Raw genomic sequence first — 18,296 nt, forward strand, 5'->3', positions numbered from 1 at the left:
TATGGATCAAAAATGGGGTTATCGTGTTTGTTTTGTACCAATCGTAGCGTGTTTTTTTTTTTTTTTTTTTCTCTGAGCATTAATTGAATCTGACGTTAGAATTAAACAGCTGACGTTATAACTAAATAGGTAGCTGTCATAATAAATCAGCATTAGCTCACTGAGAACCGTTGCAAGATACCCAGTTTAATCCTGATTTAGCTAAACAATGAAGAGCTCCAGTGTGGGTTTCTCCACTAATTTGTGTGTGTCTTGCCTGGGAACATCGTGTCTGATGCGGTGACAGTCTGTCAGGTGAGATGGACATGACCATCTGTAACCGCCGCCGTACGGATGCTGCGGTCCAGCAGGTAAAAAAACGTCAGTCATCACCGTGACACGCGAACGTCCCGCGACTCTGGGAGAGAGGAAGTACAAAGCACCTGTAGAGAACAGAAACTCAGAGAAAAAAAAATGCTAAAAAAAGACCAGCGTATCCTGTGTTGTGCTGTGTCGCGTTGCGTCGCGTTTTTTGTGTAGAGAGAACAGTTCAAGTCAGGTCATGTAGCAGCTTGCTCTGCTTCGATTAACGTAGGCTTACTAATTTTTTTAGTATTGATTAGTCTGAGTCAGACAGGTTCCTACTTGACGGTGTGTGACATTCTTCATTCGTTCTCAGTGTAACGTAAAAAGTCAAAATTCGATAACAGATGTGTATGTGTCGCATCATTCAAACGAAATGTTCTCAGATCGTCCGTTAAAATTCTCCTCAGCCGAAGACATCGTTAATCTGCTCGGCTGCAAACGTCAACCCCCACATTCAAAATGAGCTTCCAACAACACCTGAATAATCCGAATGAATATTGTTTTTGATTCACGTAGACATCATAAAGACTGCAGAAAAGACGCTTAGTAATAAAACACAGAAGTTTTAGGGCCTAAGTCATCCGAAATCCTTTGAGCTGTCTGTCAACAATAGAGAAGTAGCAGCAACTCATATTGACCTTGTTCATTTTCAAATTGACCTGATTTGGTTACGTTTCCGTTTCGTGAAGGAGAGAAAAAGAGGAAGGACGATGCGTTCCATTTTCGTCGGCCACGATAGAGAAGAAAGGGGCCTCAAAGAAGAAACGAAAGCCATTTTCTCTAGTATGGTTGTGATGTTTTCGCTGCCTGCGTTCTGAACGAATTGAAAGTTAAAAACACAAATGCTCCAGTCTCAGCTCCCAGTGTTTTGCTTCAGAGAGTCTTGACGCATCAGAGCTAAAAAGCAAAACAGACCTCCACACATTGGTCACATGGGGGGGGGGGGGTTGTGCATCACTCATGCTGTCTGAGGTCAGGGTAGCCCCAGCCATATGCTAAAGAAAAGAACGAGACACGTCGAAACTTCTTCAGAAACTCTCCGACACGGTCTGGTCTTCCCCTCCCGTGTTACTCTGGAAAAGTCCAGAGTCCTCCGGAATTGTCCCCTCTTCATGGATCTCTGCTTTGTCATTAGCGCTAATTGAAATCAATACGGGCTGAGCAGAGGATATCAGAAAGAATTTCTGCTGTCTTGTGATCAGTCACCCATTTAGTGTCACGTCTGGTTTGTCAGAGGACTTTCGTCAGACGTTTTCTATACGTCGTTCCAAACATTTGGTTAATTCTGTCTGTTTTTTTTTCTCCTCGGTAAGGTAAAACAGTCGTATCCTGTGGAGAATCTTTTCGTTGTGTTAACGGAAAACAAACACCTCTCCCTTAGAGCAGTTTCTTCATTCTTTTCACCTTTCTCTGCGTGATCACAATTGCGATTGAACCGGACCACTCTAATCGATATCGTGAGCGTCCAACCAAGGCGCTGCATGAAGTCTTCAATAGCACTTGTTCTTACTCAGGTGTTTAATCAACTAAGCTTTCGTCGCTTTGTAGAGTTAATCAATCGATGTTTTCTCGTTCATGGCCGGGGTGTTGAATTCACGGCTAGTTTGGTGTCCTTGAAATCTGAACAGTCAGGCTCTTCAAATCCACCAGATTTCCACATGTATAATGGTTCTGTGTGTGTGTGTGTGTGTGTGTGTGTGTGTGTGTGCGCGTGTTTGTGTGTATGTATGTGTGTGTATTTATGTATAGGTTTGTGCTTATATGTCTGTGCTTGTGTGTTTGCACAGGCGTGCCTGTTTGTGTGTCTGTCTGTCTCTCTGTCTGTCTGTCTGTTAGGCAGCGTCTAAAGCTTACAAAGTGCGGTTTTGGATGGCACGCTCGCTGTAAACCGGGCTTGATGAATATGTCCAGCAGTAGAAGTGTCCCTGCTGTAGACTGCTGGGCTTAAGGGAACTTCACTACCTCTCAGAGCAGTCAGAACAAGAGCATGATGTGCAGACTTAATTAGGCTCTACTCTTCTCACATTACTGAGAGAGAGAGAGAGAGAGAGAGAGTGGAGTGACAGAGAGAGAGAGAGAGAGAGTGGAGTGAACGAGCAAGAAATGTGAGGTGACGTAAACTTTATCTGACGGAGTATGTACGAGAGAGAGAGAGAGAGAGGGAGAGAGAGGGAGAGAGAGAGAGGGAGAAAGAGTGAGTGTGTCTGGGTGAGAGAGAGAGAGAGAGAGGGAGAGAGAGTGTGTCTGGGTGAGAGAGAGAGAGAGAGAGAGAGAGTGTCTGGGTGAAAGAGAGAGAGAGAGAGAGAGTGTGTCTGGGTGAAAGAGAGAGAGAGAGGGAGAAAGGGAGAAAGTGAAAGAGAAAGAGAGAGAGTGTCTGGGTGAGAGAGAGAGGGAGAGAGAGAGAGAGAGAGAGAGACAGAGGGAGAAAGAGAGAGAGTGTCTGGGTGAGAGAGAGAGGGAGGGAGAGAGAGAGAGAGGGAGAAAGAGAGAGTGTGTCTGGATGAGAGAGAGAGAGAAAGATGAGAACGACTCATTTACTCTTAGGACTCAAAGGGACCTGTGTTAATTACTGGCTCTTACTCAGAGTTGTGTTAACGTAATGAGGGAATAAACTGAGGAATTAGCTGTGTTAAAAGCGGCGGTGGTTTTAGGGAGACCGAGGCTAAAACGTCATCGTCTGTATTTGAAACAGAACAAATGAATTTGGCCTCTGGTTTGATGCTAATAATCATTAAACCAAATATGTCTGAGGCTTAGCAGCATCACCGGAGGTATTTTGTCTTTTCTTTTATGTTTGTGCTTGTGTGTGTGCGTCTCTGACTGTGTGCGTTTGTGTGTGGGTCTGTGTATTTACCAACTTGCCTAAAAGCTGTAAACTGCGGTGGTTGGTTTTTTGCCGCGTCTCCTCTGTAATTCATTTAGGTTGACAGTGGGTAATAAGTAATGCAGATAGAGTCTATTCACACACCGGGTTTAAAATATGCTGAAATTTGTTCACATATTTAACATTATGGATGTTTTCCTTTGGATAGTGGCACTAAATTTCCAATATTCTCTCCATTATTACAAGCACATTGGGCATTTTATGACCATTATGTAGCCAGTAGGGATGATACACAGCAGTAAATCACAGACAGACAGGTACTCTGTGTGTGGCATTTAAATTGCCATTAGATGGCTCAAGTACAGAACAAGTATTTAATGTCTTTATGGCCAGTTGGAAACCCGCTGCCGCTTCAGTCCGGGCAGTAGTTTTATGACTCACTTTGACCACATGAGGGTGCTAACACAGTGCAGAGGCCAGCTAGAACACACACACACACACACACACACACACACACACACATACACACACACACACACATACACACACACACACACGCACACACACAAAAAACCTTATTGAAATGTGAAGTGGCCACCTTCATGGTGGCTCAACATGCTTTAGCGGACTGTGTTACATGACATTTCGCTCAGTTTCTGGAATTTTCCCTGTGCTCCCCAGATCACGTTCAGGTTCCCGGCGGCCTGGCTGACCATGTTTGATGCGGTTTTGATCCTCATGCTCATTCCGCTAAAGGATAAAGTGGTGGACCCCATTCTTAAACGCAAGGGTCTTCTGCCCTCCTCCCTCAAGAGAATCGCAGTGGGCATGTTCTTCGTCATGTGTTCAGCGGTCGCCGCTGGTGAGCAAACACACACACACACACTCACACACACACACACACACACACTCACACACACACACACACACACACACAGGTGCACGCACATACACACACACACACACACACACACACACACACACAAGCCAAAATGTCCACATACTTTGTTCAACACACATGCACACGCACGCACGCACATATACACACACACACACACTGAACACACGTTCCTGTCCAGTGCCTTTCTCTTTCCTCAATCCTCCCTCTCACTCTCTCTCTCTCACTGTCTGTGAGTCAAACAAACAACAGTCAAGCTGAAAATCTAAAGTGTTCTATATGGTAAGGAGACAGCAAAAGATGGTGTCTTGCAGTCCTTGTAAAGCCAAACATGTCAGCGACTTTAACATAAATGGGCTGGTGGAGCCAGTGTTACACCTCATACAAAGCAGTACACAAGCGCTACGCTAAAAGACATTACGCACGGAGACAGAGAGATGAGCTCAAAAAAAAAAAAACCCGACAAGGTAAAGGAGAGACACAGAGACGCGTGTGTCTTTATTTTACGTTCGGCGGCCTAACCTTGACACAGCACTCCGGGGGATCGCGGGAGCTCGATCAATGTTCCCGCTGTGCAAATGACAATGTTCACGCCGCATATGATCGGCACAAAATACGCAGTCAGCGCTTTGTGTTTTTCTTTTTCTTTTTCTTTTTTTTTTTTTAAACTTTTTATTCGTCACTCATTCCTTTTCAGCTTGATCGTAGTTTGACAAGGTTGCTTTGAAGAGCGACTTCAGAAAGTATCAAAAGAGAGGTAAAAAAAAAAAAGGAATTAGGATTTGACGATAAACTTTTGGACTTAACCTCGCACAGAAAGAAAGGGGAAAACTTCCAATTTTTTAATCTTTTTGCTGGAACTGCCCCTGTTGGTAGTTTGAACTTCATTTCCCAGCAGGCTCTCTGTCAGAATGGGATATGCACTTTTTTTCAGTCTGAGAGTCGCCCGCTGTTGAGGCAGGACTCACACAGAGAGATAGAAAAACACACACACACACACACACAAAAAAAAAATCCCATGATGCAATCTGTTTCCATCTGTCTCTGTTGAACAGTGTAGAGGAAGGGTGACGAGCAGGAAGCATTGCACAGTTCCACCCGACTGAACCGAGAGGAGGCTATAACCTAGTCCAATTCCAACACAGTGCACCGATGAATTAGCTATGAGGGAAGAGATACCAAACTCAGTCATGCTGTCAGAACACACACACACACACACACACAGACACACGCGCACGCACACACACACAGACACACGCGCGCGCACGCGCACACACAAAGTGCATTAATGTTTTTCAAGCTAAAGCATATTTTTTTTTAGCAAGTGGAGTTTTTTGACAAGTCGTATTCTCTCAAAACACTTTCAAAAGTTACAAACAGCTTGACATTTTTGGACGCTGAACCAGAAAGTGACGTTTTTTGGGGGGGTTTTTTCTTTTCTTAAGAGGAATTTTTTTTCACGGTCTTGACTGCAATCAAACTGAATTCATCCTCATCTCATCCTCATCTCTACGGAGTAATCTTAAAAAAAATATATATATTTTTTTTAAAAGATAATTCTTCATACTTAAACTGTGAGTTGTTTTTGAGCCAGTGAAAAGTAATTACATTAAAATGGCTGGAGATCTACATGTAACTGGCATGTACATGCGTGCGTGCATGCGTGTGTGTGTGTGTGTGTGTGTGTGTGTGTGTGTGTGTATGTGCATATGTGTTTAATCTGCAGTGTAAACTAATACGCTTGTTTCAATATTAATTTCTGCATTCTCATTTTAACCCTGTTTAGATTGTGAGAGAGAGAGGGGGGAGTTGTAGTGTACACAAGCATGTGTGTGTGTGTGTGTATCAGTGTGTGTGTTTGTGTTAGAGATCACTTACTAATGAGGACCTTTGGGACTGATCCCCCCTTTTCTCTCTAGAGACTCTAGCACTCTGTAGCCTCCCTCCCAACTGCTGTCGCTTACACAGGGTGTACACACACACACACACACACACACACACACACTTAAACACACAGAGAGAGAGAGAGAGAAAGAATGAAAGAGAGTGTGTTTTTGTGTATGTGCACAAAACAGACTCTCTTTCTTTCTATCTCTATCTCTCTTTTTTTTTTCTTGCTCATAGTAGACTTCTAGCTTGTGTTGACACTATTTTTGTGTGTGTGTGTGTGTGTGTGTGTGTGTACAGTGGCAGTAAATTGCTTTGGTTTTTGTGTGTGAGTTATGTGTATGTAATGTATGTATAGATGTCTGGTGTGTGTGTGTGTGTGTGTGTGTGTACAGTGGCAGTAAATTGCTTTAGTTTTTGTGTGTTATGTGTATGTAATGTATGTATAGATGTCTGTTGCGTGTGTGTGTGTGTGTGTGTGTGTACAGTGGCAGTAAATTGCTTTAGTTTTTGTGTGTTATGTGTATGTAATGTATGTATAGATGTCTGTTGTGTGTGTGTGGGACGTAATGTGGTTTTATAATGATGCTCATTACGGAAATGAGATTTCTGGGGAAATCACCCTCTCCATTTTCCTCACTTATGACCAAAACCTTTAAATTATCTCACAGACACACACACACACACACTCACACACACACGCCGTTGGACCGCTTCAGTCTCTCTTTTTCCGTGTGATCACACACTTATTAATTCCATGCCAATAAAAGAAACAGAAATCTCTCAAGGACTTTTCTCCATTTTACAAGCAGGAGTTAAGGCTGTGGCTATCGCATAATACTTAACAGTCATTAGAAAATGAATTGACTTTCTTTTTGTTTTAATGGGAATCTTTAAAAAGGTCTTTGGGTCTTTTCACTTTGTGGAGAAAGCTAAAACGACATGAAATATTTTCAGAAGCCTTCAGTCGAAAGAAAGTTGAACATTTTTTTTTTTTTTGTCAAAAGCAATTTGAAGTCAGAGCAGTGGAGAGAAAGGGTTTAGGGAAATGCTGTTTCTGCTTTCCCCAAGGTTTGGTCACACATGGATGGTGTGTGTGTGTGTGTGTGTGTGCGCGCGCTCGTGGATGTGGGTTTGTGTGTGTATTTGTGTTGGAAGCGAGAGCACAATCACACACTGCTCACTCATCTGAGAGACATTAGAATAAACAACAAAAATAAAGCGTATGCAACCTGTCTTTCATAAATTGCCAACAAAATAAACTTGGCAAAATATAAAAGTAGAGACCAAAACAGAAACACATCAAAAGCGCATCAAATATCCCATCGTGTATAGACCCGGAGTATGTGATTCAGCCATAATGGCCTCTTTACGTTGTTTACCATGCCTCAAAAGACTAGGTCTACTAACTCACCATCGGAGAGACACATTACGTACCAACGTAATCACCTGAGATCATCCTCTCAGCAAACACCCCCACCCCCCTCCCCCCTAGAGGACACAGGCTTAAGGTACGCAGGTTTGCGCTCACGCTTGTTCTCTCTCAGTTCTGTGCTTCGAACTTTTTTTCACAGCCGGAAGATGCCGTGACCTCTCGCCCCGTTTCAGTGGCTCTAATCCGTCGCTGCCCGCTAGCTGAATTTAAACGTAATGATCGCGAGAGCTTTCCGCGGCGTTTGTTGAGCAGCGTCGAAACCAGATGGGTACCTAGCTGTGACATGGCCCTTGGCAACCGGGGGTTGCCTCTGGGCACGGTTGATGCTCACACACCTGCACACACCTGTTATTCATCCCTCGCTGGGTGGGCAACATTCCGCCAAACGGGTCCCCTTGTTCCCGTGACAACAGAGTCAGCTACACAGAGGTGAATGCCCTCAGCAAAATCCTCTGGTGTTGGATTTATTTTCGGAAAGTAATGAATAGATGAGAAGGAAACTTGTTTTTTTTTTTTTTTTCCATCGTTATTCGTGTGCTGGTTATTCGAATCTGTTTTGTTCCCGCTCTTTTGGAGTGGTTTTAGTTTGAACTTTTTGTCTTCCATCTGTGTCTGTCAGGCGTGATCCAGGGATCAGACAGTCATGGCTTTGATCTGCCTCTGTAGAATTGGCTCGGTTTAAAAGTAACAATACTAACCAGCTATGTTATGCTAAGCTTCTAACCAGAAAGACTCTGTGAGTTACAGTGCTTTATTTGGTGTGTGTGTGTGTGTGCGTGTGTGTGTGTCTCTTTAACCTCCACCCCATTGTTAATACAGAATTGTTGTAACAGGCAGTGTTTAAAGGCATAAAGGCACCAAAATATCTCAGCCTACATGAACCCTTTATGAAACATAGTATATAAGTGTAGTATATAAAGAATTTTTAAAAATTTTTCTCAAAGTGCCAGAACATGAGGCAAATATAAAACTAATTTACATTTGTGACCATATTCTGGATTTGTGTCATCTGCTTTTATGTGACCATATCAGATTTAATATACAGCAGTTATAAACCCATGCAGAAGAGAACCACTTTGTTCTCTGCTGGACTGTGAGTCCAGTGTGTGTGTGTGTGTGTGTGTGTGTGTGTGTGTGTGTGTGTTAATCTATGTTGCGAAATTCTTAGAAATTCACCCAGTCAGTACGCTGAAGCCATATTGTGATATTTGAACAGGCACTGAAAAGATTGTTTGTGTGTGTGTGTATGTGTGTATGTGTGTGTGTGTGTGTGTGTGTGTGTGTGTGTGTGTGTGTGTGTGTGTGCGCGCGTGTCCCCCCCCCCCCCCCCCCCCAATTCTCCGCAGGGATTTTGGAGACGAAGCGGCTGGACATCGTGCGAACGCGTGGCACGGTCGATCAGGTGTTTGGGCGGGTGACGTACTACGCCGCCGACCTGCCCATCTGGTGGCAGATCCCCCAGTACGTTCTGATTGGCATCAGCGAAATCTTCGCCAGCATCGCAGGTAGGTGCCACGCGCAGACAGAAAAGATCTGTTGTGTCGACAGCGTGAACTCTGACGTCGAAAGCCACCCCGAACAAAAGACCCACAAAGAGATTAAACTGCGAGTTACGCGCGACCTTGTACAGTTTAGTTTGAAACGTTCGGTGGCCGAATTTAGAGGGTTTTTTTCTTTTTTTTTTTTTTTTTTTGACAGTTTCTTCTTTTAAAAAGGAGCCAAACAAACGAGTGTCCTTGCTTTGCCCTGAGTGACGTTCTGAGTGTACGGGGAAAAAAAAAACCCGTCGTGGCGAATAGATGAATGGCGGTAAATGTGAGCGCGCGACGTGCGTATTCCGCCTCTTCGGTCCTTTGCGGCCGAGCTCCGGCCAGAAGTTTCCGTCGGATCGTTCGTCTGACTTAATGACGACCAATCAATGCGCCTCCTTTTAAAAATCGGCAAAAAACAACCCCTCCACGGGGCCTTGCTTTTGTGTTGCGAGCCTTGTCCGAGCCATTGTTGAAATTGCTTGGTAAGGAATCCGCAGTGGGTATCAATCAGAGCCGATCGATATTATTTTTTGGGGGGTGGGGGGTGGGGATACGTTATTGCACACTACACTAACACAGCCAAAGAAAATCGCCGCCAAGAAACGTCCTGTGCTTTTTACCTAAAGCAGAGGCTCTGTGAAAGCACACACCTGACGGACAGAGAGAAATGTTCTCTCCTCATATAATCTAACCTTCGTTATCACTGCAGTCACTGCGTACTGCTCATAACAGGAATAATAGAAGTACAGCTCGGTCTGCTCTTACTGTTACCTCTGCCACTTCTGCTATTCTGTTACCTCTACCAATTCTGTTATCCTGTTACCTCTTACCTCTACCAATTCTGTTATTCTGTTACCTCTTACCTCTACCAATTCTGCTATTCTGTTACCTCTTACCTCTACCAATTCTGTTATTCTGTTACCTCTTACCTCTACCAATTCTGCTATTCTGTTACCTCTTACCTCTACCAATTCTGTTATTCTGTTACCTCTTACCTCTACCAATTCTGTTATTCTGTCACCTCTTTCCTCTACCAATTCTGTTATTCTGTTACCTCTTACCTCTACCAATTCTGTTATTCTGTTACCTCTTTCCTCTACCAATTCTGTTATTCTGTTACCTCTTACCTCTACCAATTCTGTTATTCTGTTACCTCTTACCTCTACCAATTCTGTTATTCTGTTACCTGTTACCTCTACCAATTCTGTTATTCTGTTACCTCTTACCTCTACCAATTCTGTTATTCTGTTACCTCTTACCTCTACCAATTCTGTTATTCTGTTACCTGTTACCTCTACCAATTCTGTTATTCTGTTACCTGTTACCTCTACCAATTCTGCTATTCTGTTACCTCTTACCTCTACCAATTCTGCTATCCTGTTACCTCTTACCTCTACCAATTCTGCTATTCTGTTACCTCTTACCTCTACCAATTCTGTTATTCTGTTACCTCTTACCTCTACCAGTTCTGCTATTCAGAGAATTCTGTGCTTTCCACCAGTTCGGTTCACATCACTTTCATTTCTTGTATTGCTATAGAACAACCTACGCTGCATGTAATACAATGGGGGTTTTGGTGTGTGTGTGTGTGTGTACTTGTATGTGTGTGGGTGTACGTGTATGTGTGTGGGTGTGTATGTGGATCTGTGTTTGTGCGACGAATACTTGTTTTTGTGTGTGTGTGTGTGTGTGTGTGTGTGTGTGTGTGTGTATGTGTGAATATTCATGTGCGCTTACTCAGAAAGTTCAGATGCTTTCTCCTGTTTGTTCGCTGTTGTTTGCCTTTACCCAGAATGCCGCCCGCACTTCTTTTCCCCTCCGCGCTCTCTCCGTCATTCTCTCAGAGTCATTCAAGGTCGTCGTTAAACGCGTGTATTTTGCCCACTCCCCGTGCGCCACACACACACACAGATAATTTCATTTCCCTTTCTTTGAGCGTATAAATCAAAGGTTACGTTTTTTTGTCTGCCTGGCATTTATGCAGAGCTGGGATAAAATTGTCAGCATTTAGCGTAGCTACAGTATTAGACGCAAGGCGATATTTACCTCTCTGCTATTACAGCAACAGCAAGGGACTGATCGCTGGTTTTTCCCTCTCCTTTGCTTTAAGTTGAAAATGTGTAGATACAGACACAGACACACAAACAACAAGGTCAGGCTTTTTGGATACTCCCCTCTTCGGTGGCTGTAAGTAAAACATGCAATCTAATACAAAAAAGACACTGCTTGAAAAGAGCTCCAGGCTAGAATTTCCTCAGCAGCCGAGATGGACTGTAGTCGAATTCAAATCGAAGGAAAAAAAAAAAATCAAAACTCAAAACAGAAGCCTTTACAAAAGAGAATTAGGATTAAACCAGACCTGTTTCACGGAACAGACCGCTTTGAACGGGCGTCTTAGATTTAACATGTGTGTGTGTGTGTCTTTTATACGTCTCCAAATTGATTGATTGATTGACGGATCGATTGATTGAATGACCGATTGATTGATTTGCCGTGGTCAGAAAGGTTTTCTTTTTGCCTCAATTTTACATTGTTCTCCCTCCATCCCCTGCTTTTAGATCCTCCGCCCCCGTAGCCTGAGAATCCGTCAGCCTTCGACCCACTCAGTCTATAACAGGCACAGCAAAGCAGAATGCCTGTCTCCTGCAGTTAGCATCCTCATTTCATTTTTATCAGTAACCAAAAAAAAAAAGAAAAGAAAAAAAAAAAAGAGAGAGAGAGAGAGAATCAGCATGCCACCGCAATGTGTTTCACAGTGGCCGCAGCATTGGCTCTTGATTGAATTTGCTGCAGGATGTTGAGGGATAAAAAAAAAAAAAAAAAAAAAAAGTTAAATGTATTCTTCCTCACCCTCTCTCGCGTCTCAGAGAGTTTAAGGACCGCGCGCTGGACGCAATGGCTCCGAAAGTCTTTTTTTTTTTTTTTTTTTTTTTTTTTTAGGTTTTAAGAAAACCATCAAGACATGAAAATTAATCCCCAAAAACACACACACACACACACGCACACACACACACACATTTTATGTCCTGTGATCATGGCAAGCTGAGAAATAAATGAAATTAAAGATAAGGGGTGAAAAAGAAGGCCATCAAATCAGGGGTTTGGAACATTTTTATTAATCTCATTTCCCCCTGTTCTCTTTCATAGCCACAGCGGGTCACGTACAAAAATAGATTGTAAGAAATGGGCACTTTTGCTTTTCTCAGAAGACGAGATATCGGCTCAACGCGATGATGGCACAGATTCTAACAGTGCGCCTGACAAATTAATTGCGCTACCATTTTGTTCTGGAAAAGAACACATGAGCAGGGCAGACTAAAGCCAGTGTTGAGGCCAAGAGGACTTTGTATTAGCCTTTCCAATCAGCTGTGTTTTTTTTTCATATGAATTCCATAGTAATAATCATGTAATTACCTGATTATAAGGTGTGAAATTACTAGTTTATTGGCAAATGTAATAGAAGCTGCATCATGACATACTGTAAAATTTTACACACACACACGCACACTCACACTCCTGATTTTGTGTTGTCCTTGTTCTGTATGAGTAAATTATTTTTAGAACTAGTTTGACTGTCCTGTTTATCTGCAGCTCTGTCTGTCTCGCCTTATTCCTTGTAGGCAGCATGCGTGTGTGTGAGTGTTTGAGCTGGGCATAGGAGTGTGTGACAGCATGTGTGTGTGAGTGTTTGAGCTGGGTATACGAGTGTGTGACAGCATGTGTGTGTGAGTGTTTGAGCTGGGTATACGAGTGTGTGACAGCATGGGTATGTGAGTGTTTGAGCTGGGTATAGGAGTGTGTGACGGCACACATGTGTGTGAGTGTTTGAGCTGGGTATAGGAGTGTGTGACAGCATGTGTGTGTGAGTGTTTGAGCTGGGTATAGGAGTGTGTGACAGCATGTGTGTGTGAGTGTTTGAGCTGGGTATAGGAGTGTGTGACAGCATGTGTGTGTGAGTGTTTGAGCTGGGTATAGGAGTGTGTGACGGCACACGTGTGTGAGTGTTTGAGCTGGGTATAGGAGTGTGTGACAGCATGTGTGTGTGAGCGTTTGAGCTGGGTATAGGAGTGTGTGACAGCATGTGTGTGTGAGTGTTTGAGCTGGGTATAGGAGTGTGTGACAGCATGTGTGTGTGAGTGTTTGAGCTGGGTATAGGAGTGTGTGACAGCATGTGTGTGTGAGTGTTTGAGCTGGGTATAGGAGTGTGTGACAGCATGTGTGTGTGAGTGTTTGAGCTGGGTATAGGAGTGTGTGACGGCACACGTGTGTGAGTGTTTGAGCTGGGTATAGGAGTGTGTGACAGCATGTGTGTGTGAGCGTTTGAGCTGGGTATAGGAGTGTGTGACAGCATGTGTGTGTGAGTGTTTGAGCTGGGTATAGGAGTGTGTGACAGCATGTGTGTGTCAGTGTTTGAGCTGGGTATAGGAGTGTGTGACGGCACACATGTGTGTGAGTGTTTGAGCTGGGTATAGGAGTGTGTGACAGCATGTGTGTGTGAGTGTTTGAGCTGGGTATAGGAGTGTGTGATAACGTGTCAGTGTTTAAAATAGGGGTAGATGGTATATACAGTATAGAAAGTAAACAGGTATGAATGGTATGGATTTTGACTATACTGTTCTGATTGCTACAGCCCTCGATACACTTCCATTGCAGCAAATCTCACTTTGATCTCATTCAGGTTGTGTGAGGGTGAAATTCATTCTGATTGGGCGAAATTGGCACGAATCCAGGGAAGCAAGTGAAATTGAGATGGCGAATCCCCAACTTTACGCAAATGAGAACCACGTGAGAACCAATCAGTTCAGCGTGTGATGTGTTTGGCATGTGATGTTCTCTAGAGAGGCGGGAGTAACAAAAAAAGTGTGACCAAGATGGCAGAAGCTAAAGGCTACGTGTAGCATGAAAACATGTATATGATTAAAAGATGTATGGGCAATCTTTTGTGTATACATCAACATGGGTTGTTGTTTACATGTTATGTGAAGATAGTTGGGGCCAGAGCAGAAAAAACTCTCAACGGCTCTGGTCGGGCCAAACAGACCACTGTGGACCTTCGTTTAAGCACTCGAACTTAACTGCTACTAACAGGAAAGCCAAACAACTTGCTTATACTGTTACCGTCCACGTTTCAACTTATACCGTGATATAAATTTTAGGTCATGGCACCCAGCCCTAGTTTAAAAGTACGATTTTTGAGGGGTTCACGAGGCTGTGTGCCTATAAGTGGTTGGGTTGGCCGTAGGTGTGTGAACCTATGTGTGATTGAGTGAGATGGTTGTAAATGTGTGAGGCTCTGTGTGGTTGAGCTGGTTATGGACGGGAGACGTGTGTATGTGGTTGTAAATGTGTGAGGCTCTGCGTGGTTGAGCTGGTTATAGACGGGAGACGTGTGTATGTGGTTGTAAATGTGTGAGGCTCTGCGTGGTTGAGCTGGTTATGGACGGGAGACGTGTGTATGTGGTTGTAAATGTGTGAGGCTCTGTGTGGTTGAGCTGGTTATAGACGGGAGACGTGTGTATGTGGTTGTAAATGTGTGAGGCTCTGCGTGGTTGAGCTGGTTATGGACGGGAGACGTGTGTATGTGGTTGTAAATGTGTGAGGCTCTGTGTGGTTGAGCTGGTTATGGACGGGAGACGTGTGTATGTGGTTGTAAATGTGTGAGGCTCTGTGTTGTTGAGCTGGTTATAGACGAGAGACGTGTGTATGTGGTTGTAAATGTGTGAGGCTCTGTGTTGTTGAGCTGGTTATGGACGGGAGATGTGTGTATGTGGTTGTAAATGTGTGAGGCTCTGTGTGGTTGAGCTGGTTATGGACGGGAGACGTGTGTATGTGGTTGTAAATGTGTGAGGCTCTGTGTGGTTGAGCTGGTTATAGACGGGAGACGTGTGTATGTGGTTGTAAATGTGTGAGGCTCTGTGTGGTTGAGCTGGTTATGGACGGGAGACGTGTGTATGTGGTTGTAAATGTGTGAGGCTCTGTGTGGTTGAGCTGGTTATGGACGGGAGACGTGTGTATGTGGTTGTAAATGTGTGAGGCTCTGTGTGGTTGAGCTGGTTATGGACGGGAGATGTGTGTATGTGGTTGTAAATGTGTGAGGCTCTGTGTGGTTGAGCTGGTTATAGACGGGAGACATGTGTATGTGGTTGTAAATGTGTGAGGCTCTGTGTGGTTGAGCTGGTTATAGACATGAGACGTGTGTATGTGGTTGTAAATGTGTGAGGCTCTGCGTGGTTGAGCTGGTTATAGACGAGAGACGTGTGTATGTGGTTGTAAATGTGTGAGGCTCTGTGTGGTTGAGCTGGTTATGGACGGGAGACGTGTGTATGTGGTTGTAAATGTGTGAGGCTCTGCGTGGTTGAGCTGGTTATGGACGGGAGACGTGTGTATGTGGTTGTAAATGTGTGAGGCTCTGTGTGGTTGAGCTGGTTATAGACGGGAGACGTGTGTATGTGGTTGTAAATGTGTGAGGCTCTGCGTGGTTGAGCTGGTTATAGACGGGAGACGTGTGTATGTGGTTGTAAATGTGTGAGGCTCTGTGTGGTTGAGCTGGTTATAGACGGGAGATGTGTGTATGTGGTTGTAAATGTGCGAGGCTCTGTGTGGTTGAGCTGGTTATGGACGGGAGACGTGTGTATGTGTGAGCGAGATGGTTATAAATAGGCGCTTTCGCACCTTAGGAACTTTTCCATAGTTCTTAGAACTGTTGGAGAAAGTACCCCCTTTTTCGCGTGTTCGCACCGCAGGAACTTAGAACGATCATAGTTCTTAGAACGCTGTTTTGAGGGGCTTTTTTAGCTCCTACTTCAGGGTAGGTACTTTCGCAGCGCAATAGGAACCTTGTGACGTAGGTGTACAGCCATTGGTCCAAACACAGGTATACGATGATTGCAACCGCCATTTTTAAAGATCCGTGCAAAATATAAAGTCTTAGAACGTATTTCATTTAGCTTTTGATATTCATGTCTCAGAATGTCTGGAATTGTAGGAGGGGGCACATTTTTATGTTTTATTTTACCGGTATTTTATATCCCCCAACAATGACCATTTTGCAATGCCCAATGTATATTTGTACATTGAAGAGGTAGCGTACACTCCGCTTCGGTAGGTGCTTGTGTGTCCGCTTGTGTGGCTGTGATCCGCATTTTAACCTAAAATAAGAATGTGTTTATCCAGCTTACGATTTTAGGGCTGCGGCGGGGAAAAGGAAAAAAAAAAAAAACACGATGCCACGAGCAAGGGTCAGGCACAAGCGCTATGCTAGCACCCGAAAAGTACTATGCCCATCAAGTCATTCACTGCTACTGTGGTGGTAAATGGATAAATGCATTGGGAAATTATTTTTTCCATTGGACTGGGTCTATCGCCATACAGTTTTATTTTCGTTAATGAGAAGGCAGTTATAGGTTATCTAATGTGCAATCAATATTTCTGTCATTCAAATTCAATAAAACTCATTGTGTATACTGTAGTCTACTTTGTCGATTTCTTTTGCCGCAGTAATGGTTCTTTTTTTCCTTTTGGAGGTATTTAAAAGGTCTTAAAAGTCATTAAATTTGTACTTCAAAATGTGCAGCTATCCTGGTTAGTCGTAAACAACAGCTCTTAGCTGCTATACTGTCAGCCGGCTTACGTCACTTCAGCGTTCCTACTGGCGGTGCGAAAGCAAACAGAAAAAGGGCCCTAGAACGAATGTAGTTCTAGGGGAAGCTCCACAGGGGGTAGTTCCTATCGAATTAGACCCTAGAACTGTTTGGTGCGAAAGCGCCTAATGTGTGAGGCTGTGTATGTGTGAGTCAGGTGGTTGTAGGTATGTCTGTGTGTGTGTGTGTGTGTGTGTGTGTGTGTGTGTGTGTGTGAGAGAGAGAGAGAGAGAGAGAGAGTGAGAGAGAATGTGTTTGTGTGTGTGTGTGTGTGTGTGTGTGTGTGTTTGTGTGTGTGTATGTGTGTGTGTGAGTGACTTGGCTGGCTGGAGGTGTATGAGATTGTGTGTGTGTGTGTGTGAGAGAGAGAGAGAGAGAGAGAATGTGTGTGTGTGTGTGTGTGTGTGAGAGAGAGAGAGAGAATGTGTGTGTGTGTGTGTGTGTGTGTGTGTGTGTGTATGAGTGTGTGTGAGTGACTTGGCTGGCTGGAGGTGTATGAGATTGTGTGTGTGTGTGTGTGTGTGTGTGTGAGTATTTGAGTTGTTTGTAGATGTGTATGACTGTGAGTCTTTGAATATTAGGGGTAGGGATTGCGAGTTCTTTCTCCCGAGATGATTGTTAATTATGTATTGCTCTTTTCAAAATGTTAAAGGCTAATTTTGCTCTCTAAGGCAGAAAAATAACCCTACTGACACTAACCCAGAGAGCGTGGAAAGTAAAATGTTTGAACTAGCTCATTTGTTTTAAATAATTCAGATGAATGGTGAGTGAAAGGTCAGGTTTTTTTTTTTTTCTTTTTTTTCTTCTGTGTTTGTGAGATTTTGGACATCATATGTCGCTACTGTTATTATTCAACCAACCCCAATGATCTGTGTTTATCTGCCCTCTTGACAGACCCATATATTCCAAAACGATGAAACTATTTTTCTGTTTTTCTCTGTTTTTGACAGATTGACTGAAGATATTATACATATTTTTTATTCATTGTCAAAACAATTCTATTCTGTCCAGCAGGTTTTTACACGGTTGGCTCTGAACTCAGAATATCGCTTTTCTGACATTTACACACACACACACACACAAAACTCTTATTAAAGGTGAAACACAGCTAAAGAGTGATAGAAACAATGTCAAAGAGTCTCTGCATCTTTCTCTCTGTCTCTCTCTCTCTCTCTCTCTCTCTCTTCTTTTTTCTCTTCCTTGGCTTTTTGAATTTCAGGCCTTCCTTCACCCTTCACATCCTTCCTCACATTCACTAATGATGTGCATTAGTTGCAAAGCAAGTTCTACTGAAGGGTAGCTGTGTATTCTCTCTCTCTCTCTCTCTCTCTCTCTCTCTCTTTCTCCATTTGAGAAAAGAGGCCCCTCTCTCCTAAGCAGGGCCCTTAATCGGGACTGACAGCTGAGCCTACAGGCCATAATTTACAAAATCACAAATTTGAGGCGCCATGAAATTATCAATGCCAGCCAGCAGGCAGGCACTGTGCCGCTCACGGGGCCCCGAAAGAAAACCATTTGATTTTTATTCCCCCCCCCCCCCTTTTCTTCCTCTTCTTCTTCTTCTTCTTCTTCTTTCTCCTTCATCCTCTCTCTCTCTCTCTCTCTCTCCCTCATCCTCTCTCTCTCTTTGCTTTTTCCTGTCTCCTGTCACGTGAGATGTGGAGGGACGTGTTGAACGGTGTGGCGGTTGAATAGGTGTTTGTGACTCATTCTTCTGTCCGAGGAGCCGTCTTAC

General features: G+C 43.8%; 1 protein-coding gene across 1 annotated transcript in view; it reads left to right on the plus strand.

Moving 5' to 3' along the window:
* The window catches only part of slc15a4 (solute carrier family 15 member 4), a 38,950-nt gene that overhangs the window by 8,049 nt on the left and 12,605 nt on the right, over positions 1-18,296 (plus strand). Inside the window, exons 6-7 of the mRNA XM_030780716.1 lie at positions 3,851-4,031; positions 8,736-8,894. Of these exons, the coding sequence (XP_030636576.1) occupies positions 3,851-4,031; positions 8,736-8,894 (340 nt within the window). The remainder of the gene's footprint in view (positions 1-3,850; positions 4,032-8,735; positions 8,895-18,296) is intronic.

The sequence above is a fragment of the Chanos chanos genome, chromosome 1 (genome assembly GCF_902362185.1).
Source record: "Chanos chanos chromosome 1, fChaCha1.1, whole genome shotgun sequence".
Lineage (NCBI taxonomy): Eukaryota > Metazoa > Chordata > Actinopteri > Gonorynchiformes > Chanidae > Chanos > Chanos chanos.